The following is a 26,113-nucleotide window of genomic DNA, read 5'->3' as shown; positions in this document are numbered from 1 at the left end:
AGTATTGGTTGTTTTTTATTTTATAACCTTTCCTGCACCTACTGTAATTTTTTAAACTCTCACACAACCCCTTTAACTGTTTGACATCACATGATGAGTATGCTCATCATGAGCGCCAGGCAGTAGCCGCATCCAGACAAGCTTATTTGTCATGATGATAACGGGGGCTCTGCTACTGTGCCCATTTATTCATGTGATTATTAGCGGGGCAATGTTTGTAGCACAGCTACAAACCACTGTTTAACCCTTTTGTATGCCATGATCACTGCTGTTCGCAGCATACAGAGGGAGAGATTTAGGGGGACGCCCCTGTGATCGTATCACAGGGAACCCCACATTCGGAGCCCATATGAACCCGTATAGACAAACAGTTGTCCGGCCATATTCCCTGTTGATAAGGCATACTTAATGGGGTTTTCCTATAGTCATGATTTATCACCTATCCACAGGACAGAAGATAAATTTCTGATCAGTGGTGGTCTGACCGTGAATAGGTGTCAAATGATTATTATGAGAAAATCAATTTAATTATGCCCTAGCATTTGCCTAATAGCACCTGCATAAAGTCCTCAGGACGTTATAACCAACGGAATGCAAATAAGCAAAATCAAAAAATTGTTCATGTCTTAAAGGGAACCTGTCACCAGCATTTCACCTATTAAACCAGCAATACCTGGTGGAAGTGGGTGAAAAATAATTTCTATATAACCTATAATTATCTCCTTAGTCGGCTCTGTTCCTTTAGTATTCAGCTTTTTAGTGTTCCCACACCGTATGCTAATGAGCATAAAAGAGTCAAATCTTCGTTTGAAAAGAGTCATATCTCTGTTTGAAAAGTCATATATTCATTCCTCAAGTCTTTCTGAGTTTTCCCCGCCTCCTCACTTTTGATTGACAACTCCTCACCTTCCCCCAGCACACAAAATCCCGTGCTTGTGCATTGATGTCCTCTTCTGGTGTGTGCGCACAAAGGGACACCGGATTATTACGATACAAGGCACGAAATGTCTGTAGACCGTTATTTACAGTCGGAGGAGGAGTTTAGGAGAGGGGATAACATCAATGAACTTTTTATAGCAGCGGCCAGTGAGGGATAAGTAAAGTTCAATAGGTGAAATGCTGGTGACAGGTTCCCTTTAAAGGCCAAAATTGTTCTTGTCCTCAAATGGTGAAAGGTGTCTCAACTCTTTAGTATCGAGCAAGGGTATGTTAAAACCTATTGGTTCTTTTGTGTTTTGGCTGCTGCCAGATATTAGCTCAGCGGCCAGATGTTAAATTATAATAAACAGGGTTGTAAAAATGACATTTACAAAATGCAGCTGATATTTTGAGTAGTTTTTTTCATGTTTTTTTTTCCATTGACTTAAAAGGAGAAAACACCACATAAAAAATGTATGTTAAAAAATCTAATTGCAGTTTTTACACACAGAACGGTGATGTCTTTCTATAGAATTGCTTAATAAACACAGTAAAACAATGTGTTCTTAACTTGCGATGCTGCTGATGCAGGAGTAGCACATATAAACATCTCATTGTTTTTCTAAATTCTCAATGCATTTGAGGTGTCCGCTTGGCATATCATAGGCCCCCATTCACCCAACGGAGTCCAAAAGAGTGTCCTTTTGGCCTCCATTGGGCTAGTATTCGTGGGTATACCTTTTTTTAAACTTTATGGAATAGCGTCAGTCTGTTACGTTACTTTGTGGTATTTTTGTAACATGGGAGCCTATGGGCAATGGATGTCACTGTATGCCTATACAGTGGTATCCATCAGAGGCATCTGTTGGAGGTATACATTAGGAAATACTAGTGACGTATACCTCCAATATGCACTGCAAACACAGTGTGAATAGACCCTAATATGGTTTTTAGCTTTGTTTACTCCAGTTTTACAGCTGCTACAAATGGATATCTCTGCCCCAGGAAGCCATTTAACAGCTTATCTGCTGATTGGAAGCCATTGGGAGTTTGAATAGCTTCCCTCCTATACTATCTCATTGATTATCATAGCCGCTAAATGTGAAAATTGTATTATTCATAAATGCGTTTCTACTTCTCAGATTCCCCTGAGTCAAAGACAGAGTCCCCTCCAGTTTTCCACACAGGCAGTTTCATTGGAGGGGGGATCTTGGTGATACTATTACAGGCTGTTGGATACCTAGTTCTGAAACAATTGCGTGGACCAGAAAGAGACTACCAGACAATGTGAGCCAATTTTTCATCTCTCTCTTGCAAAACAATATTCAAAAGGCCATGGTAGACTGATGTTGTAGAGGTTCAGTAAGGACAATATTGTATCTGTTATTAATGTATTACCTGTATGCCCATGTATTTTGCTAATATTTGAAACCGATTTATTATCCCAATGAAGAGGAATGGGAATTTTTCAGGTTATTCCTTTTTGTCTAGAAGCCTTAGGCTATGTTCACACGTGTCCGATTTTTCAAAGAATCGGTGGTAGAAATCCGAGACTGAAACTCAGATTTCTGCCAGGGATATGTCAGTGGAATCCACACAAATAACAAACATAATGTGGATTTTTGTTGCTGCATTTTAAAGAGGCTACAAAAAACCTATTAACTTGCATTGGATTCAGAATGTCTGCGGAGTTGGTGAGCATTTAGACATGGAAATCCATGCCTAAATCCTCTGCAACTTCTAAAAGTTCGAACATGACCTTCGGGAACTCTGAATTTCTTCATGTCCAGATTGTCTAAGTCACCAGGTTTGAGCCAATATCCAGGATTCAGCTCAAACATCTCAAACATTTGTCAGAAACTGATATCTGATTGGTAGTGCTCATCTTGTTCCTTGTCACGGTATGTGGGTTTGTGGACCCACTAGGCCGTACCGCCGTAGTGGGGAGGCAGCTGGCCAAACAACAGGGAACCCCAGCAATACAAAGTCCCGCACAAGGGTACCTGGATAGGCCAGACAGTGGCCTCAGCTCTGGCACAGATGGAGATGGGTGCAGCAGGTAACTCCAGACGTGGCAGATGACAGCAGGTGCCGCAGGTTGCGCCAGATGTGGCGAATCCCTCTAGACATGGCAGATGACACAGGACGTGGTGGATGACACAGATCCGCAGGTTGTTCCAGTCGTGACGAATCCCTCTGGACATGGCAGATGACACAGGACATGGCGGATGACACAGATGCAGTAGACACGACTCCAACTAGTAGGCACAGGAACAAAGCACGGGATACAGGAATAGGTAACAGGGCACGGGTAACAACTGGAATGGGAAACACTAAGGGGCCATTTGCAAGACAGACTTAGAAATTACTAACAACGCTCAGGCAAGGATCAGAAGGGCTGGGGCCCTCTTATAGACCAGGTAGTCATGTGGTTGATGATGATGATTGTTTTACAGGTGCGCGCGCACGCTCGTGCCCCCTTTTAAAGGGCCATAGCAGACCGGAGCGGAAGTGAGCGCTGGTGTCTCCTATGAAGGAGATGGGGACCAGCGTTCACGGATCCATGGCTGCGGGCATCGGGGGGTGAGTAAACCCGACGGCCCGTGGCCATGGACGCTACATTCCTTTCCTGTAGTAAATTCTGATTGGCTGCTAGAGTTTGGTACAAGCTAGGAAGCGGCTGGGTGGGGCCAAAAAGGCAGAAACAATAATCTGTATTTATTAGACTTGATATATGATTTTCATGAATCAGCCTTCTCGGTTAGAAATGGGTGTTGAGAATTTCTACCCAAACCATAAAAATGGCCATATATCGTAGATCAGAAGTTAAAGCAGCTGCAACAAAGTTGTAAACATACAATTGTCTAAGATGTCTTTATATGCAGTACCATTAAAATGGTTGTCCATTTCTAAAAACTATCCACGGATAGGTTATCAGTATATGATTGGTGCGTGTCCGGCATCCGGACCCCGCACCGATCCGCAACTCCGGCTGCCTTCGTGCACTGGATGTTTGGAATGGGATGCAGTAGTTGGAGCCAGTAGAAAATGTCTCCAACCACTGCATAGCGGCCGTTCGGCGGAACTGCAGCTGTGCTCCTATTCACTTGAATAGGAGCACAGCTGCAATACTGCAGCTCGGCCGCTATTCTTTGACCGGAGCCATCTGCTTCCGGCAAAATCGTCCAGCATCCGGAGGCAGCCGGGGTGGCCGGATCAGCGCGGGGTACGGGTGTCGGACACGCACCAATCATATACTAATGACCTATCCGGTGGATAGGTCATCAGTTTTCAGTTTTAAGTGGAAAACCCCTTTAAACATTACCCTTCACTGGAAATAAGACTCCTAGTTCAAACCCTGATAACCGCTTTAGACCATTATACCTTCTCCATCAAATAGAGTATGCATATCTCCTGGAATCCACCAAACCCAATTTCATCCATCAGTGTTTTGACATGAGTTTCTGTTTGGATTGTAGGGAACAAAATGATGCAGACGCAAACTGTTGACTTAATTAAAGAAGACCTCTCACATATATTACCTTAAGCACGCTCCCTCAGTTTTCATCACCATTTTTTTTGTTTTGCCTCCCCGTTCCTGAGTAATTGTCGCCCGTTATTTTGGTGCCCGATATGATAATTTACTGCAGTTAGCTCAATAATATAAAAGGGTGACCTCAGTGATTCTCTGCAGAAGGAACCATCTGCCTCTGACGCTGTCCAATCAGCGCAAATCAGCTTCTGACAGATGTGCTTGTTGAAAAATCTTCCCCCAGCGTGGTCTTGTCATAAGCTGCCTTGCGCTGAAGATGGCTCCACCTAGCGAAAGTCACTGTAGTTCACACCCCGTTGGCTAACTACAGTGAATTACCATATCAGATGCCAAAAGAACGGGGGATTCTACTCAAGAACGGGGGAACGGGGGAACAGTGGGAGAGCAGGGAAAAAAATGGCGATAGAAACAGGAAGGAGCATGCTTAAGGCCTGATTCACACGAACGGCAGTTTTTCACATCCAAGTTGCATCCGTGCTGTACGCTGCGGGTCGCGCTATCACGCATACCCCATAGACCCCCAAACATCTGCCCATTCATTTGAATGGGTTTGCCGATGTACTGTGCCGACGACCTGTCATTTACGCGTCGCTGTCAAACGACAAAGCGTAAAAAAGACGGCTCATCAAAAGAAGTGCAGGACACTTCTTGAGACGTAATTTGAGCCGTTTTTCATTGATTCCAATGAAGAACAGCTCCAAATTACGGCCGTAATTGACGCCTCGCAAAACGCGAGTACATGCAATTACGTCTGAAATTACGGAGCTGTTTTCTCCTGAAAACAGCTCCGTAATTTCAGACGTAAATGCAGTTATCGTGTGCACATACACTAACTATAATAAATGAAATACTGCCCCATAAGATCTTTTACTCTTTAAGCAAAGTTTAACTGACACTCCGGTCATGAGTTAAAACCTACATCCTGTCTATTACCTTAAAGAGGACCTGTCACTAGGTAATATAAGTTGAACTGGTTTACTGACCTGAATAGCGCTATCTCCCTGATTCCAGCGCTGTTTTTCTTTTTGTCCTGGCTCCCCCATTCCAGAGATATGGCCCACTGTTGTGTTGACTCCCTCTATGCTAATTTGCTGAAGTTAGCCAAGAGGTCATGAACTACCCTCAAGCTGCATTGCGCTTTTTGGTCAACATCAGAGGCAGGGAAACTAGCTCCACCCCATTGGCTAACTACAGCAAATTAGCATATAGGGAGCCAACACAACAGTGGGCCATATCTCTAGAACAGGGGGGGTGGGTCCAGGAAAAAAAGAAAAACAGCGATGGAATCAGGGAGACAGCGATATTCATGACAGTTAAGCAGTTCAACTTATATTACCTAGTGACAGGTCCGCTTTAAACATTAAAAGAAGTAGCAAAAAAAAGCAGTCAGAGCAGAAATCATTACTCTATGAGACAATAGCAATCTCAATATATTGTTTTAAATCTTCAGCAAGCTTTAGCTCATCTTGCGCTTGACTTAAGCAGTTTGCAGTTTCTACTACGTGCAAAATAACACTTTTTTGGAATGGAGAATAGAATTTCAAAATGGAAGGAGTCACACCTTTGAGATATATATATATATATATATATATATATATATATATATATATATATATATATATATATATATATATATATATGCCTATATATTATATATATATAGGCCTAACAGTGACCAACAGGTGTGCCATGTACGAAAGCCTAATAGGCTGCCTGTCAGTTTTACACGGGCAGGCATAATACACTGCAATACTGAAGTATTGCAGTGTATTATATGAGCGATCAGATTATGTTGCGTTTGCTGTTTTTTCTTCCATTCCCCACTACACAAAAAAACAACAATACTTTATATGTACCCCAAAATGATACCAATAAAAAATACAACTCATCCTGCAAAAAAACAAGCCCTCATATAGATACGTCAAAAGAAAAATGTAAACATTTTGGGTCTCGAACTGCCGAGATACAAAATTGAAAAAATTTCTGAATCCTCATACCCAAAATAGCTGTGTCCCCAAGGAGCTAACTGTTGCATAGCTCTCTTTGTGAACGGACACATCACTTATTCTGGCAGAGGACTACTACTGTCAGCAGAATGTTTCTCCACCCCAATGTTAATGTGGTGTTTGGAGTACCTTCCTCAGAACAAATTTCCCTCTTTTGCCTACCCAATACGTTTGGTGACTCCCTCGTATATAATTCAGAATTTGGCACAAAGGTTTTATTAAGAGCAACAATTGAATACATTTGGTTTCCTAGTTTTCATTATTATAATATTATCAGGTCATGTGATATGTCTTATATTTATTATGCTCTCTTGTTTTGACAGGGAGGAAACTCCTCAGTAGGACATCCTTGTTTATCATCTGATCTGGTCACTTTCTACACTTCAGAGAGAGGAAACATTTTGGTCATATGATGGACAGCAGAAGACACAACATAACTATATGTTAACACTAAAAACTCTTATTCTGTATTTATCTGTACATCACTTTACAGTGTGACTACAGTTTAGTTTTAGATTCAGACAAAACTTTGTTTAATTAATCTCAGTACTGCTTTCCCCACTGTTCAATAGAGCCTTTTTTGCTGCCAATCCACATGCTGAAAAATCTTTTTAGTACCGGATCCTGCTACTAGTCATCTATAATCACCATATAGATCATTTGTCCAATAGGTTGCCAGTCACAAGGGTCCATATACTGATTATAGATTCCTAGTTCCCGATTCAGTATGGCAGATTTGCCATGTAGTAAGTGTTAGATAAGAAGTGATAAGTAAAGCACCAGTTTGGACCTCCACCATTTTCCAAAACTATACAGACCCCTGTAAACTCCTTTAGCACCGATCAGACATACATCTATATGAGAGATACCAGTGATTAAACTCTGAGTGATATCAAATGGGGAATTCTGATCTCACAGACCATGTGATCTTCTGGGATGTGACATCTCAGAATATAGCTTTAGTTGTATTATGCTTTAAATGGCTGCAAATGGTTAGTTAGTGGGAAAAGATGGCATATTGAAGTGTCTTGCTGTAAAAGGAATCCGATTAGCAGGTATGTCTCATATCAAGCTGGCTAACTACAAGTATGCCTTCTGGTTTATTGTATGTTTCATGCCCAATCCTCCAAAAATTCCATAAACACAATGCCGTTTTGTTCTCCTGCATGTACTTCGATTTCTGCAAATAAATGGACTGAGTTTGTTCTGTTTACTTTTATCATATTTCTGGTGGCACATATTATATTTCCTTGTGTCACAATACACAGAAGATCACAAGCAATGAAGGGTCCAAATATGTTTTGTGTATAAATCAAAAAGATTCTGAGATTATTTTCTCGTGACATATTGTACTTTATGTTAGGCAAAAAATTTGGTCGATAAATTCAGTATTTATTTGTGAAAAACACCACAAATTTGAGAAAATTTGCAAAAATTTTCATTTTCTAAATTTAATTGTATCTGCTTGTAAAACAGATAGTAATACCACACAAAATAGTAAGGGTATGTTCACACGCAGTGACCAAAAACGTCTGAAAATATGGAGCTGTTTTCAGGCAAAAACAGCTCCTGATTTTCAGACGTTTTTGTAGCAACTTGCGTTTTCCGCGGCATAATTTAGGGCCGTTTTTGGAGCTGTTTTTCAATGGAGTCAATGAAAAATGCCTCCAAAAACGTCCCAAGAAGTGACATGCACTTCTTTTTCACAGGCGTCTTTTTACGTGCCGTATTTTGAAAGCGACACGTAAAATTAAGCCTCGTGGGAACAGAACACCGTAAATCCCATTGCAAGCAATGGGCAGATGTTGCAGATGTAATGGAGCCGTTTTTTCAGGCGTAATTCGAGGCGTAAAACGCGCGAATTACGTCTGAAAACACTGTGTGTGAACATACCCTTACTAGTTAACATTTCCCGTATGTCTACTTTATGTTTCCATAGTTTTTTGAATGTCCTTTTATTTTCTAGGTCGTTACTAGGCGTAGAACTTTAGCAGCAATTTCTCACATTTTCAAGAAAATTTCAAAAGGCTATATTTTCAGGGACGAGTTCAGTTCTGAAGTGGCTTTGAGGGCCTTATATATTAGAAAGTCCCCATAAATCACGCCATTTTAAATATGCACCCATCAAAGTATTGAAAACAGCATTCTGAAAGTTTATTACCCCTTTAGGCATTTCATAGGAATTAAAGCAACGTAGAGGTAATATTTACAAATGTAATTTTTTTTCTGAAATTCATTTGTAATAAAAAAAAAATTGTACCACAGAAGGTTTTACCCAGGAAATGCAACTGAATATTTATTGCCCAAGTTCTGCAGTTTTTAGAAATATCCCACATGTGGCCCTAGTGTGCTAATGGACTGAATCACAGGCCTCAGAAGCAAAGGTGCACCTAGTGGACTTTGGGGCCTCCTTTTTTTTAGAATATATTTTAGGCACCATGACAGGTTAGAAGAGGTTTTGTTGTGCCAAAACAAAGGAAACACCTAAAAAAATACCCCATTTTGGAAACTACACCCCACAAGGAAATGTTGTCATAAACTGCTGCCTGGGTACACAGCAGTGCTCGGAAGAGAAGGAGCGCCATTTGACTTTTGGAGCGCAGATTTTGCTGGATTGATTCCTGGTCGCCATGTTGCTTTTACATAGCCCAGTAAAGTGAAAACCCTTGAAAGGTGACCTCATTTGATAAACTACAAATATAATTATATTATTATAATAATATAATTATATATAAATATAATTATTATAATTATAAAAAGAAAACTTTTTACAATAAGATGTAGTTCTAGCTCAAAATGTTTCATTTTCAAATGACTGTAGGAGAAAAGCACCTCAACGTTTGTAAAGCATTTTTTCTCAAGTACAGCAATACCCTATATGCGATCGCAAACTGCTGTTTGGACACAATGAGTGGCTCAGAAGGGAAGGATCGCCATTTGGCTTTTTTGAGCGGATATTTTGTTGAATTGGTTTCTGGGCAACATGTCACATTTGCAGAGCTTCCTGAGGTACCAGTACAGTAGAAATTCCCCAGATGTGACTCCATTTCGAGACTTTACCCCTCAAAGAATTAAATTAGGGGTGTAAGTGAGTATTTTAACCCCACAGGTGTTTTATAGATTTTATTAGAACTGGGAACTGGGAAATTTTAAATCTACAGTTTTTCTAAAAGATGTAGTTTTACGTCAACATTTTTCATTTTTACAAGGACTACAGGAGAAAATGCACCACAAAATTTGTTACGCAATTTCTACTGAGTAAGGCAATACCCCATATGTGGTTGTAAACTGCTATTTGGATACACAGCAAGGCTCTAAATGGAAGGAACGCAATTTTTTTTTTTGGAGTGGAGTTTTTACAAGATTAGTTTTCGGACACCATGTTGCATTGTGCTGAAGTACCAGTACAGTGTAAACCCCCAAAGAATTACCCTATTTTGGAAACTACATCCCTCAAGGAATTCATCTAGAGGTATCGTGACCATTTTGACCCCGCAAGCGTTTTGCAGAAATTAGTGCACCGTGGATGTTGCAGATTGAATACTGCCATTTTTCCACAGATATGCCATTTCAGTGCCCAATATGTTGGGCCCAGCTTGTGCCACTGGAGACACACACCAAGCGGGTTCTCCAGAGTACAGTAATACCCCATATGTGGTCATAAACTGCTGTCAGGCTCAGAAGGACTGCCATTTGTCTCTTGGAGCGCAGATTTTGCTTGGTAGTAGGTTTTGTTTTGGGTTTTACTGATATTTTAGCTTATAATGTGGGGGCATATGTAAGCTGTGCGGAGTACATCAGGGTATATATAAGCCGGGCGGTGTGCACCAGGGTATATGTAAGCTGGGCAGAGTACATCAGGGTATATGTAAGCTGGGCAGAGTACATCAGGGTATATGTAATCTGTGCAGAGTACATCGGGGTATATGTAAGCTGTGCGGAGTACATCAGGATATATGTAAGCTGTGTGGAGTACATCAGGGTATATGTAATCTGTGCAGAGTACATCGGGGTATATGCAAGCTGTGCGGAGTACATCAGGGTATATGTAAGCTGTGCGGAGTACATCAGGGTATATGTAAGCTGTGAGGAGTACATCAGGGTATATGTAAGCTGTGCGGAGTATATCCGGGTATATGTAAGCTGAACGGAGTGCATCAGGGCATAATAGGATGATGTAATAATGGGGTGAATGATTAATAAAATTAATAATCCATGGATTGGTGTGGTACCCTTTGAACCATTACTTTATGGATAGGCCAGGTTTTTTGGGTATTATACAAAATATCTGCGCTCCACTATTGCCAAATCTTTGACTTCTTCACTAGCCCTATAAGCAGCACGAGGCCCTAAAGTTTCCTCATCTCTGCTGCATCTACGGGGTCCACCTGTGGGGTCTAGCAAATGATGTTGTGGGGTTTTTAGTGAAAAACTACTGGACCTAAAAAATTTGTCTGGGCCGTCATTTTGCATCATTGCGTTCCATTGACGGAACTGTGTGAGGGATTGGTTTTTGTGGAATGAGCTGTAATTTTTATTGGTTCTATTTTGGGGTACACGCATTTTTTTTAATCACTATTTATTCCATTTTTTGGGAGACGAGGAAACCAAAAAATAGGAATTCTAGCACAGTTTTGATTTTTCTTTTTTACAGTGTTCATCGTGCAGTATAAACAGTTAACTGTGGGTCGATACGATTACAGCGAAACTACATTTATATTGTGTTTTTTTACATTTTACTATATTCCCACTATAAAAATACACTTTAGTGTTGCCATATTCTGACAGCCATAACTTTTTTTTTTCAGTTGATATCGCTGTGGGTGGGCTTGTTTTTTGCGTGACGAACTGTAGTTTAGGTGGGTACCATTTTGGGGTACTTGCGCCATTTTTTTTGACAAGATGACAAAAAAAAGAAATTCTGTCATTGTTCAATATTGAATTTTTTTAAGGTGTTCACCGTGCGGTAAAAATAACATGATATTTTCATAATGAACAAAAATATTCGGCACACAATTTTGTAATTAGAAGAAAATCTTGTTTTATTAGAAATATGCCAATGACTTAGTGCGACGTTTCGATCATTATGACCTTCATCAGGCAATGTGGAGGCAATATGGATGATTGTAAGAAAAATATATTGTCCACATATAAATATATACATGTCAAAACTTAGTATAATAAACATGAACAGTACCATAGCATGTACGCAGACATGCCTAAGCAGTGGCAACAATTGCCATCAAGTTTAGATAAATCCAAATAAGGAAAATCAATAGCAAAAAAAGCATGAAATAAAATTTGTTTGCAGTGTGAATAGCAGTATCTGTCAGATAACACATTTAGGCAACATAATGATCGATAGAGATCAGGTGTATACAGGGCAATAGTACCTGGCAGTACGCAAAAAATGCAAAAATGTGGGCATACCTACAGATACTAATATATGGCGTGTGGCCGTCCACTGTCGGTAAAACGGCTTGTGTATGGGATACAAGGCCAGGCGACTTAATCATATCCGTTAGTTATCTGTATACATGGTATAAGGAAAATGCCAAGGCAACTGATGGAATGAGGATATAGATATACATACCAAATAATTATCAACACTTGTACACGTGTGCCTAAATCTGTTATCTGACAGATATTGCTCGTCACCAATTTCCATGTACTGGATATGATGCAATATACCACTATATGCTCTGACATTTCTGATAACTAAATCCCTTTAGTTGTATACCTGACTGACTATGTACATTTGAAATCTATATTTTTCATATTGATTGGTTCTGCCAACTGCAAACAAATTTTATTTCATTAATTACCTATAACTGTATGTGAGGACAAATCAAATCTCCCAAAAGGGAAAAATAACACCAAGTACAATAAGTAACTTGCAAAAAATATAAATTGTTTATTATAATATACATAAGAACATATTGGCCATCTGGACCTAAAAACCACAAACAATTAAAATATACAATGTGGAGAACAAGAGGCTACTCGGAATGGCATATATTCAACATTCAATAATACCAAGCAGGGTCACTCTGACAGTCATGCTATAAATGTACAGTACAAGGATAAGCGACACCACAAAATGTGTCTCCAAAAAGCATGCTGAAACAGAACAATGTAATACAGACCCTGTAAAAAATAGTATACAAGAGAAACTGGTAACCAACACTGAAATATGAGTATAGATAGAGTGGTATAGAGACCAGTGTATCACCAAAAATCAGAGTAGGTCCCAGAAGCCATACCAACCCGTGTATTGCATATCAAGCCCAAAAATGTGCTCCACAGCAAGAGCCCCGACGCGCGTTTCGCGGTAGTTTTTTCAAGGGGTGCACATTTTTTGGCTTGATATGCAATACACGGGTTGGTATGGCTTCTGGGACCTACTCTGATTTTTGGTGATACCCTGGTCTCTATACCACTCTATCTACACTGATATTTCAGTGTTGGTTACCAGTTTCTCTTGTATACTATTTTTTACAGGGTCTGTATTACATTGTTCTGTTTCAGCATGCTTTTTGGAGACACATTTTGTGGTGTCGGTTATCCTTGTACTGTACATTTATAGCATGACTGTCAGAGTGACCCTGCTTGGTATTATTGAATGTTGAATATATGTCATTCCGAGTAGCCTCTTGTTCTCCACATTGTATATTTTAATTGTTTGTGGTTTTTAGGTCCAGATGGCCAATATGTTCTTATGTATATTGTAATAAAGAATTTATATTTTTTGCAAGTCACTTATTGTATTTGGTGTTATTTTTCCCTTTTGGGAGATTTGATTTGTCCTCACATACAGTTATAGGTAATTACTGTCTGTTCTTCCTTGATATGTGTGGACGTTTACTATAACGTTTATCGTTGGGTCTGGTTCTATATAGGTATTCATCAAATTTTATTTCATGCTTTTTTTTCTATTGATTTTCCTTATTTGGATTTATCTAAACTTGATGGCAACTGTTGCCACTGCTTAGGCATGTCTGCGTACATGCTCTGGTACTGTTCATGTTTATTATACTATGTTTTGACATGTATATATTTTTATGTAGACAATATATTTTTCTTACAATCATCCATATTGTCTCCACAGTGCCTGATGAAGGTCATAATGACCGAAACGTCACACCAAGGCCCCATGCACACGACCGTAAAAAACCTCCGTTTTTGCGGACCGCAAACGCGGTCTGCAAAAACGGACCCATTCACTTTCATTGAACGCGGATACCTTTCCGTAGCATTACGGAAGGGTGTCCGTGCAGTGGAAATGTTCCGTAAATTATGGAACATGTCCGTTCTTTTGCATTTTGCGGGCCGTGCTCCCATACTTTGTATGGGAGCACGGCCCAAAAATGCGGCTGTCAGTCGGCGGCCGGCCGTGCCTGCAATCGCGGGCCGTGATTGCGGGCACGGTCATGTGTATGGGGCCTTAGTCATTGGCATATTTCTAATAAAACAAGATTTTCTTCTAACTACAACATTGTGTGCCGAATACTTTTGTTCATCACGATTGGATTGGGACCCTATTTGTGCACCAGACAAGTCTAGTGCGATCTGAACTACTACATACATGATATTTTCATAGTTCCGAACATGGCAATACCTATTATGTATAGTTTTTTCATTTTTTTCCAATTATGAAGGACTTCATCAGGGAAACAGAGCGATTATCGTTTTTATTACATAAAACTTCTATCTATTTATTTTTCTTAGACATTTTTTTTTACTTTTTTTTTACACTTACTAGGGGACTTGAAGGATGTGCCTAGTACATCGGATTGCATCGGGCATGTCCATTTGCGGGAAGGGGTTAATATGAAGTTGGTCCCCCCCCTTTGCAGCTAAAACAGCTTTTACTCTTCTGGTCAGGCTTTCTACAAGATTTAGAGAGTGTCAGTGGGAATTTTTGCCCATTTATCCAGGAGAGCAATTGTGAGGTCAGACAATGATGTTCGATGAGAGGGCTTGGCTCGCAATCTCTGTTCTAGTTCATCCCATAGGTGGTTGATGGGGATGAGGTCAGGCCTCTGTGTGGGCTGCTATGACCGCCATTGGCACCCTGTGATCGCATTGCAGGGAAGGGGCAACGAGCGGTCGGAATGGAACGCTATTTCTAAAGATGCAGAAGGAAAATTTTTGCGGCCAATGAGGTGACCAAAAAACAGCGATTCTGATGTTTTAAATTTTTTTTTATAGTTCAGACTTTTATGGACATGGCGATATCAATTATGTTTATTATTATTATTATAGTTTTTTTACAATGCTTTTGGGGGAAAATATATTTTTCCAATTTTTCATATTTTCTTTTTTTTTGTACATAATAAATATTAGTTAACTGATTTTTACTTTTATCTACTAGTCCCATTAGGGGACTTGAACCAGCTATCATGTTAGACACTTTTCTCTTCCTTATGCCACCTCTGAGTTGGCAAACTTAACACCATTTGTGGCAAAAAAAATCAGGCACGTCATTAACCTCATACTGACATTTGATGTAACTGTAAATCATAGTTGGTAGATGGGGAGCATGTTGCAGGCTCATGGACTGAGCTCGCTCCATACGCCGTGGGTGTCAACTGTATATTACAGCTCACACCTTGAGATAACTCCGATCCCGGCTGTTTAACCACTTAGATGCCGTGGTCAATAGCAACCTTGGACTCTAAGCTTTTAAAAAGATGGCGGGAGTCCCCTCCGTCACTCCATGGTTGTCATGACAGCCTTGGGGCCTAATGAAGGCCCTCATGTCTGCCATCTTGGTGCCCCTATTAAGCCCTGGCATGGCTTAATAGGAGCTGGTAAAGATCACAGCACATTGCAAAACATAAGCATTGCAGTGTATTGTACAAGTATTCTAATGATTGCTTGTTCAGTAAAATAAAATTAAAAAAGTTAAATAAAGTTTAAAACTTTTCCTACCCCACAACATTTTTTTTTTAAATCACATGGTACAATAAAAGGGACTGTTATAAAATACAACTTGTCCCGCAAAAAACAAGCCCTGGTCAATGCAAAAATGTAAAAGTCATGGATTTTGGAAGATAGGTAAGAAAAAAAAGAAAAAATATGAAAAATGGAATGCGGTAGCAAGGAGTTAATAAATCTCGTGCACACTGCTTTCCTGTATTTAATTTACATACAGTGCAGCAGGTTGTATCTGCTTTATGGTAGCTGCATTGCATGGCCGGTAATTAAAGGGGTTGTCCGAGATACCATCATATTTTCAAAAACCCCTTTAATGCATGTAAGTTCTAAATGTAAATACATTTGTAATATACTTACGTTTTCCAAAGCGGCCCCGTTTTCAGATCCTGCCGTGGGGAACTTGCTGGCGACGTCACTCTCTGATCTGGCTCTGCCGCTTTGTTGATCTCGAATTCTCTGCCGGGTATACGACACGTCACTTGTGACGTGGTGTATATCGGCTTGTTCTGTTGTAACGCGCATGCGCGGCCCCTGATGTTATCTCGAGAACAGCAGGGACCGCGAGAACAGCAGTGACACCGTATGCGCGTTACGGGCTGTAAAGCAGAACAAGCCGATATACACCACGTGACAAGTGGCGTGTCGTATACCATCCGAGGTCTCTCTTGTACGAGACCATGTGATCGGGATACGACACGACAGTGGATGAGGCTGAAAAACGTGACGTCAGAGCTCATGTGATCAGAAAGAAAAAGCAGACAGAGCGGAAAACAAAAGCAAGATTGCACGGGTAAGTATATTATGCAATTGTAAATATGTGCAATGTGGTTTTAAATGTACAATTTTTTTTTATCTCGGACAACCGCTTTAAGAGAGAAATGCTATAGGTTACTACAGCCTCCAGCATGTGATGGAGTACAGCCCGCTCCCCCGGAGAGTGGAAGGGGAGCTGCATACAGAGTGTTATCTTTGTTTATAGTGTTGCTATCCTGCCTTATCTAGGCCTTAGGCCTCATGCACCCTTCCATCGCCGTTTTCACAGCCGTTTTTCACGGATCCGTGTGTCCGTGATTGGATCAGTGTGGTTCTCGTGTGAACTCCGTGTACACTTCCGTGTTTCTATTTCCGATCGCCGCGCATGGTAATCACTGTCCAGCGGTAGTCACTGTCCAGGGTGCTGAAAGAGTTAAGTGCTGGATAGAGAGAAGGGACTGCACTGATCGGCAGTAACTCTTTCAGCACCCTGGACAGTGGCTACCGCTGGACAGTGAGTACCATGCGCGGCGCTCACAATATACATTTCTAAAGTTTCCTACAAAAACCCCAACTCAGAAAAAAATAAGTTCATACTTACCCAGAACTTCCTGCTTCTTCCTCCAGTCCGGCCTCCTGGGATGACGTTTCATCCCATGTGACCGCTGCAGACAATCACAGGCTGCAGCGGTCACATGGACTGCCGCGTCATCCAGGGAGGTCGGAAGAGGGGCGCGTCACCAAGACAACCGCCGGGGTACGTATGAACTGCTTTTTCTTTCTATCGTTGCGGATGCTCTGCCCGAAAGGGCTGCCCCTTCTCTCTATCCAGCACTGATAGAGAGATGGGGCTGCCGATTAGTGCAGTGCAATATCTCTTCTGTAATTCTGCCCGCCCGGCCGTTGATAGGCAACGGCTCCATCACACACGGACGGCATACGTATGCCTTCCGTGTGCCTTCAGTTTTTTTGACGGACCCATTGACTTGTATGGGCCCCACTGTCACGGAATCTCGGAACAAAGTAGGACATGCTCTACTTTTGTCGGAACGGAACAACGGGACCGTCAAAAAAACTGAAGTGTGCATGGCCCAATTGAAATGAATAGGTCAGTGTAATGTCGGGGAAGGGAGACAGACAGGTGAGCCCTAATCTACCCACACTCAGTCCCTGCCTACTTGCAACGACCCGCCCTAGGCGACGGGGTACAACTAGGCGACGGTCCCTACACTCAATAGGTGCACGACAGACAAACAGACAAGGGTACAAAGAAGCCGGGGAAATGGCGAAGTTGCCCACGGGAACACCGTGAGCAACAAGCGAGGTGAACGAGCCGAGTCAAACCAGGAGATGAGCGAGGTACAAAAACGCAGAGCAGAAGAGTGGTCAGTAAAGCCAAGGTCAAATACAAGCAGAGGGTCAGTAGTTCAAGAAGCTGCAGCAGGGCCAGGAAACCAGCAGAGAAGAATCACAAGCAAAGGAGGAACAGGAAAGGCAGGTATAAATAGACAGAGGGCGGAAGCTAGCTCCGTCTGGCAAGGCTGTGATAGGCTCTCCCACTCCTAAGCCTGCCATCCTGGGTGGTGGAAGATGGAGTCAGTCTCACAGACATAGAAGCAGGTGCAGACTGATTACCTATGGGCGTTGACACAGAAGCTGTGTCTGGCAGATCCTTTACAGTCAGGGTGCTAGCCGTCAAAAATACGGCTAACACTCTGAAGGAAAAAACGGAAGATGGCAGCTGTCATTATATTCTCCACCTTCTGCTTGTAGCGTTCATGGCCGCGGGCTGTCGGGTCTACTCACCTCCTGACGCCCACAGCGATGGATCTGTGAGCGCTGGTCCCCATCTCCTTCCCAGGAGATGTGTCCTGTTGGGTGCACGCGCACGCTCGTGCCCGTTCTTAAAGGGCCAGCGTGCGCACATGAAGAAAATCATCATCAATACACATGATTTCCTGGACTATAAGAAGGCCCCAGCCCTTCTGATCTTTGCCTGAGCATTGTTAGTAATTCCCAAGTCTGTCTTGCAAATGGTCCCTTAGTGTTTCCCGTTCCTTCGCTTCGGATGACGTCAGGATCGCCTTGATCATCTCTCTCCTTACTGGCAAAGCCCTGGCATGGGCAAAACCTCTGTGGGAACATCAGGGACCAGAGACCCGTGACTTGCAGTGCTTCTTACGGTGCTTCCACTCGAACTTTGAGGAACATGGGAGAGTTTCTTTGGCTGCTGCATCTCTGATGATCCTACACCAGGGAGACCTCTCCGTGGGCGAGTATGCCATTCAGTTCCGTATCCTGGCTGCTGAGTTAATCTGGAACAACGAGGCTTTGGTGGCCACATTCTGGCAGGGACTGTCTTCAGGGATTAAGGACGAGCTGGCCGCTCGCGATCTGCCATCTACCCTGGACGATCTTATCCTACTTGCCATCCGGGTTGACATGAGGATCCGGGAGCGTTCCCAAGAGGTTCTCCGGGACAGAGAACTTCCTAGGCTGGATTCTACTTTATAGCAATCCTTACTATCCTCCTCAGTCGTCCCACCAGAAGATCCTATGCAGATGAAACATGTCAAATTGTCTATCCAGGAGAAACAACGCAGACGCACTTCTGGACTTTGTCTGTATTGCGGCCTCGGAGGCCATATTGTGTGTCTGGGTCCCCAGAGGCCAGGGAGACTCCATTGCCTAGGATTGGTTGGAGGGACAACCCTAGGTGGAACGGTACCTAATAAAGCATTCTGTTCCAAGCTGACTATTCCTGGGACCCTAGTATCCGGCGAGAAGACGCATCAAGTTTCTGCCTATCTTGACTCTGGTTCTGCGGCAAACTTCATCTAAAAGGAGCTAGTGGATCATCTTCAGTTGCCCACAGTTCCCCTGGAGATACCTTTGGCTGTTGCCTCATTGAATGGACTGCCTCTGCCTGATCCCATAATTTCTAAAACCAAGTCGTTGAAGCTCCAGGTTGGAGTCCTTCATTCTGAACTAATTTCTTTCCTTGTTTTGCCCAAAGCCATCAATCCTGTTCTGCTGGGCCTGCCTTGGCTTCGACTGCATGCACCAGTCCTGGACTGGAATTCTGGAGAGGTTCTCCAATGGTGCTCCAAGTGCCTTGGTCGTTGTCTAATGCAGATTCTTCCTGTCCAGCCTCTTCTGCCTCAGTCATTGGCGGGACTGCCCCCCCAGTTCTCTCAGTTTGCAGATGTCTTCAGCAAAAGGGAGGCTGAGACGCTGCTTCCACATCGGGCTTATGACTGCCCCATTGAACTGGTTCCTAATGCCTCTCTCCCCCGTGGCCGAGTATATCCTCACTCCTTGCTTTATCAAGGAGAATTTGGAGAGGGGTTTCATATGAAAATCTTCCTCCCCGGCCGGGGCTGGGTTCTTCTTCGTTAAAAAGAAAGAAGGATCCCTTCGACCCTGCATTGACTACCATGGTCTCAACCAGATCACGGTCAAGAACAAATACCCGTAGCCACTTATATCTGAACTGTTTGACCGACTATATACGAGGAGCCAGAATTTTTTCTAAACTAGACTTGCGTGGGGCTTATAATTTGATCCGAATCTGTCAAGGTGACGAGTGGAAGACGGCGTTCAACACTCGAGAAAGGCACTATGAATACGATTAAGGGAGAATCATTTATACGAGAAGCTGAAGAAGTGCGTCTTTGAGAAGAGTTCTCTGCCCTTCCTGGGCTACATCATCTCGGATGAAGGTCTCAAGATGGATCCTGAGAAAGTGAGAGCTGTCCTGGAGTGGCCACATCCTCAAGACCTGAGGTCCATACAGCGTTTCCTCGGATTCGCCAATTTCTACCGGCAGTTTATCCCAAACTTCTCATCACTGACATCTCCCATTTCCACACTTACCAAGAAGGGTGTGAATGCCAAGGTGTGGACCCCAGAGGCAGAGTCTGCATTTATTAGTCTAAAAAAAGCCTTCACTTCAGCCTTGATCCTCCATCATCCTGACGTATCTCGGCAGTTTTCTTTGGAGGTGGACGCCTCTTCTGTTGGTGCAGGTTCACTACTGTTCCAGATGAGCTCCAAAGGAAAGGCAGTAGTATGTGGCTACTACTCAAGACTTTTTTCTTCTGCAGAGCACAATTACTCTATTGGAGATTGGGAGCTACTGGCCATCAAATTGCCTCTGGAGGAGTGGAGACATCTGTTGGAGGGCGCAGCTCACCCCATCCTGATCTACACCAACCACAAGAACCTCACCTACCTTCAGTCCGCTTAACAACTAAATCCCCGTCAAGGCAGGTGGTCACAGTTTTTCACCCGTTTCCAATTTGTGCTCCACTACCGTCGCGCTGACAAGAATGTGATGGCCGATGCCCTGTCCAGGTCATTTGAGACGGATAACACGGTGGAGCCCCTTCAAAGTATCATAGACACGTCCTGCATTGTCACTGTCAATACTTTGCAGGTTAGAGACAACCCTCCGGGGAGGACTTTTGTTCGGTTGGCAGACAGGAGAAGAATTCTCCGATGGGGACACAGTGCTAAACTGGCTGGGCACCCTGGTGTTCGTAAAACCCGAGACCTGATTGCCCGTCACTTCTGGTGGCCCACGCTGCCCAAGGATGTTGTGGACTTTGTCTCTTCTTGCACGGTGTGTGCTTCTAACAAGGTTACTCACTCCAAGCCTGCCGGCCTGCTTCAAGCTCTGCCTGTACCCAGTGCCCCCTGGCAGCACATTGCGATGGACTTGGTCACTGACCTTCCTCCCTCAGCAAGATGCAACACTGTCTGGGTGGTGGTGGACCGGTTTTCAAAGATGGCACATTTTATCCCGCTGACCGGCCTACCTTCTGCTCCCCGACTGGCGAGTCTCTTCATTCAGCACATCTTTCGCTTGCATGGCTTGCCTCTTCACATTGTATCCGATCGGGGGGTTCAGTTTACCTCGAAATTCTGGAGGGCTTTCTGTAAACTCATGGATGTGAGATTGGACTTTTCCTCTTCCTATCACCCCCAGCCCAATGGGCAAGTCGAGAGGAGCAACCAGATCATGGAGAATTATCTCCGTCACTTAATCTCCTTAAAGCATGATAACTGGGTACAGCTTCTTCCATGGGCCGAGTTCTCGTACAACAACCACACAAGCGAGTCCACCACTTCCAGTCAATTTTACATTGTATACAGTCAACATCCTAGAGTCCCTCTTCCAGTGTCTACTACTTCTCAGGTACCCGCTGCTGACTCTGCATTTGGGGACTGTCTGCAAATCTGGCAACAGACCCGGTCCTCTATGTTGCTGGCTGTCGAACGCATGAACAGAGCTGCCCAGTGGCGGATTAAGTAGACTATGGGCCCTGGGCTTTTACCTAAACTTGGGCCCCCCTTCCGCACCGCTGCCGTGCCGCGCCGTAACTATTTTTAAGACTACCTTTTTGGGCAAGCATTAACAAATGAGTGTTACGATTCCCTTTGTCACAGGCAGGGCCGCCATCAGGAATTTCAGGGCCCCCTACAGCTAAATTTTCTGGGCCCCCCTACCGTGGCACCGCCTGTTAACGGTACTCCGTCCAGCACCATATCATGGTACCCAGGGCTGCCATCAGGGGGGGTATTATGGGTACTGATGTGAGAGGCCCGGCCAAACCTAATTGAAAGGGGGGCCCGGCAACTGCCGCGACTTGCCTTTGGTAGAAAAAACAGGCCCCTGCAATGGGGCTTGTTTTTTTCACCAAAAGAATGTCGTGAGCTGCGGGCCCCCCTTTCAATTAGGTTTGGCCGGGCCTCTCACATCAGTACCCATAATACCCCCCCTGATGGCGGCCCTGGGTAGCATGGGGGTCGTCATGGGGGCCGTCAAACACTGCCGCCCGTGCGACCGATCGCGCACACCCGCAAACTCCCGCGCATGCGCACCCGCGAACTGCGCACCGAATTTTGAGGCAGATTTTGACCTGCCCAAACTATCTTGCCGCGTTTTTTGCCCGCGGCGATTGAGGACAGCAGACAAAAAACGCAGGGAAAAATGCATTTTCTGCCTCCCATTGATTTCGATGGCAGGTCAGAGGCGGAACCGCGGCAAGAAAGGACGTGCTGCTTTTTCTTTTTTCCGCGACTGGCTCCCATTGATTTCAGATTAAATCAATGGGAGGCGGTTTTGGAAGTTCTTTGGTGCTGATTCTGATGCAGTGTCCGAGTCAATATCAAGGCCCAAAACTCTGTGAACTGGGCATAATTGTTAGGGCTTATTCAGACGAACGTGTAATACATCCGTGCAACGTGCGTGATTTTCACGCGCCTCGCACGGACCTATGTTACTCTATGGGGCCGTGCCGACTGTCAGTGAGTTTCATGCAGCGTGTGTCCGTGTGTCCGCTGCGTAAAACTCACGACATGTCCTATATTTGTGCATTGTTCGCGCATCACGCACCCATTGAAGTCAATGGGTGCGTGAAAATCACGCCCAGCACTTCCGCAGCCGTATAAACTATGAATGAAAACAAAAAAGCACCACGTGCTACAAACATACAAACAGAGTGTCATAATGATGGCGGCTGCGTGAAAATCACGCAGCCACGCATCATACGCTGCTGACACACGGAGCTGTTATGGACCTTTTGCATGCGCAAAACGCCACGTTTTTGCGCACGCAAAAAAGCACACGCTCGTGTAAATCCGGCCTTAGGGTAGGAACACACTAGGCATGAACACTGCGGATTTTATGCAACACATTTTATTGTGGAAAATCCGCAGCGTATTACAGTCGCAGCAGAGTGAAAATCACTGACAGTCTGCACGGCCCCATAGAGTAACATAGGTCCGTGCGAGGCGCGTGAAAATCACGCGCATTGCACGGATGTATTACACGTTCGTCTGAATAAGCCCTAACAATAAGGCCCAGTTCACAGAGTTTTTGGGCCTTGATATTGACTCGGACACTGCGTCAGAATCAGCACCAAAAAACTTCCAAAACCACCTCCCATTGATTTAATCTGAAATCAATGGGAGCCAGTCGCGGAAAAAAGGAAAAGCAGCACGTCCTTTCTTGCCGCGGTTCCGCCTCTGACCTCCCATCGAAATCAATGGGAGGCAGAAAATGCATTTTTCGCTGCGTTTTTTGTCTGCTGTCCTCAATCGCAGCGGGCAAAAAACGCAGCAAAAAACGCGGCAAGATAGTGTGGGCAGGTCAAAATCTGCCTCAAAATTCTTTAAGGAATTTTGAGGCAGATTTTTTCGGCCTGCAAAATACTCTGTGTGAACAGGGCCATACATAAACAGCACTTTGAGACACTTTACTCACCGTGTCAGAAGAGCTGCTCCCACTCCAGTCCTCTTCAGGTGATGTCTTCGGTCCAGATGTCGTCCTTGACCTCCAGGCTCCAGAAAATGGCGGGGATCGTAGAACTCCTGCCGCCGCGCAACAACTAGACTCCTCCCCCTCTCCTTACGCAGCTACGCTCTGGAGAAGGAGGACGAGGCGGAGTTGGACGAGGAGGACGACGAGGAGGTGGAGTCGGACGAGGAGGCGGAGGACGAGGAGGCGGAGTCGGAGGCGGGCCAGCAGGTAAGTAAACTGTGCGTCGTTGTCCCTGTGTGGCTGTCCTTCCCCGTAGATCGGACTTGTGTTGCGGGCGTGGGCGCGCGGGTGCGAGCTTGCGGTCGTTCGCGCGCGCGCGCAAGCGGTGTTTCACAGCGGTGATGAGAGGGGGGCCCGCAGCTCACGGCGGTGTTTGACGAGAGGTGGGCCCGCAGCTCACGACATTGTTTTGGTGAAAAGAACAGGCCCCATTGCAGGGGCCTGTTTTTTTCTACCAAAGGCAAGTCGCGGCAGTTGCCGGGCCCCCCTTTCAATTAAGTTTGGCCATGCCCCCTACACTAGTACCCCTAATACCCCCCTGATGGCGGCCCTGTGTAGCGCGAATCACGCGCGTCACCCGGAAGTGCTTCCATGTGCCCTGCACGATTTGCACGCACCCAATGACTTCAATGGGTGTGTGCTGCGCGAAACACGGGCAAGTATATGACATGTCGTGAGTTTTACACAGCGCACACACGCTGCGTGAAATTCACTGACAGTCTGAACGGCCCCATTCACTAACATAAGTCCGTGCGACGTAATAAGTATCACGGACGTATAACCTGTTCGTGTGAATAAGGCCTTATATTGTCATTTGTAGTGAATTTTCAGTGCACAATCCGCACCAAAAATAGGAGGCAAGTAAGTGGCTTATTAAGACGTCCATGTTCGGTTTGTGATATACGGAGCATGTATCGGCCATATTTCCCGGACCAACCACAGTTCAGGGAGCCGGGTTTCTAGCATCACAGTTATCTATGATCATAGTCCCTCCCTTCCCGTGGGAATACTGTCCCCGGTCCCGTACTGAAAGCATCATTACAGTATGGGACAGTATTCCCGCAGAGAGGCAGGGACTCCCAGCAACACTGATAACTATGATGCTAGGAGTCCGGCACCATGAATTGGGGTCAGCCTGTGAGATACAGCCGACACACGCTCCGTATGTCACGGACCGAATGCGGCCGTCTGAATAAGGCCTTAGTCTAGTTACACAGTGCGATGAAATCCCATTTTTTTGCCACAATTTTTGCAAAAAAACGTGACTTGACCGCACTGTGAGAATATAGCCTAACAGCACTTTTCATGTTTTGTATCTTTTTTTTATGCAATTTTCGTAATTGCGGCACAAATCACGCGGTTTTGCCGCGATTTTTATATAATCGCGGCAAAACTGCGCCATTTTTGCCGCGATTATGAAAATCGCGGCAAAAAAGCGCTAGGAAAACGAAAAAATACCCAAAAACTTTTTGACCAACTTTATACAATCTACAAATGGGGTCAGGGGGATGGGAATCAGAATGGATAGGGGAACATACTCACCAGCCTGCATGTCCTGTCGGCAGTGTAGAGGAGCTGGGGGGCGGGATCTCCACACGCAGCTTCAGCACATGCTGCATCTTCCCCTCCAGTGAAGCTACAACAGGTATGCAGGGGCTGCCGCGAGTGTTGCTAGGGGAGTGTCGCTAGGGGGGTGTCGCTAGGGGGGTGCCGCGGGCGTTGCGAGGGAGGCCCGTGAGCGTTGCGAGGGGGGGGGGCAACAGTCCGAGGGGGGGGGGCGACGGCAGCCCGGCGGGCCCCTTTTACTTCATCCATGTGGCCGGGCCCCTGACGGGAGTACCAGTAATACCCCCCTGATGGCGGCCCTGGTCACAGGGCTGTGTCCCTACATTCTGACAGTATCACACTGTGCAGGGACACGTCCTCCTGACAAGGGGAATTGTCTATCAGTCCAGGACTTCAGAAAGACTTTGTGAAATACAAGGATTTCCTATAATAAACATGTCAGGAGAGGTGACAGATTCTCTATATATCTAGTGACTCACGCGTGACGAGGTCTCAGATTCTTGTAGTGGTTTTTTTCCTCTTTTCTTCTCCATCCGATCCAGCACTCATGAGGACTTCTCCCGGCCATGACTCATTTCTGCAGCCCCTAAATATAATATCACCATGCACTGCGCCCCTGACTATAATTGTGTCACACACTGTAAAGTAAAGCACCACATACACAGTGCCCCCTGTAGATAGCGCCAACCCCCATGTAGATAGTGCCACACCCCCCCTGTGCATAGCGCCACACACACACAAAACACACGTGTAGCTAGCGCCACACACACCCATCCCCCTGTAGATGGCGCCACACACACACATCTCCCTGTAGATAGCGCCTCACGAACACATCCCCCTGTAGATAGCGCCACACACACACATCCCCCTATAGATAGCGCCACACACATACATCCCCCTGTAGATAGCGCCACACACACACATCCCCCTGTAGATAGCGCCACACACACACACACACACACACACACACACATCCCCCTGTAGATAGCGCCACACACATACATCCCCCTGTAGATAGCGCCACACACACACAGACACACACACACACAT

At 44.6% G+C, this 26,113-nt stretch overlaps 1 protein-coding gene across 5 annotated transcripts in view; it reads left to right on the top strand.

The window, feature by feature from the left end:
* The window catches only part of CD164L2 (CD164 molecule like 2), an 85,305-nt gene extending 77,604 nt beyond the window's left edge, over positions 1-7,701 (top strand). For all 5 annotated transcript variants that reach the window (XM_075850566.1, XM_075850567.1, XM_075850565.1 and 2 more), the window contains 2 exons: positions 2,061-2,205; positions 6,801-7,701. In XM_075850566.1, coding sequence (XP_075706681.1) covers positions 2,061-2,205; positions 6,801-6,819 — 164 coding nt within the window. In that variant the 3' untranslated portion in view covers positions 6,820-7,701. The remainder of the gene's footprint in view (positions 1-2,060; positions 2,206-6,800) is intronic.
* The last annotated feature ends 18,412 nt before the right edge of the window (positions 7,702-26,113 follow it).

This window comes from Rhinoderma darwinii, chromosome 2 (genome assembly GCF_050947455.1).
Source record: "Rhinoderma darwinii isolate aRhiDar2 chromosome 2, aRhiDar2.hap1, whole genome shotgun sequence".
NCBI classification, from domain to species: Eukaryota; Metazoa; Chordata; class Amphibia; order Anura; family Rhinodermatidae; genus Rhinoderma; species Rhinoderma darwinii.
The sequence above is the reverse complement of the archived record's forward strand: the minus strand, read 5'-3'. Positions and strand labels throughout refer to the sequence as shown.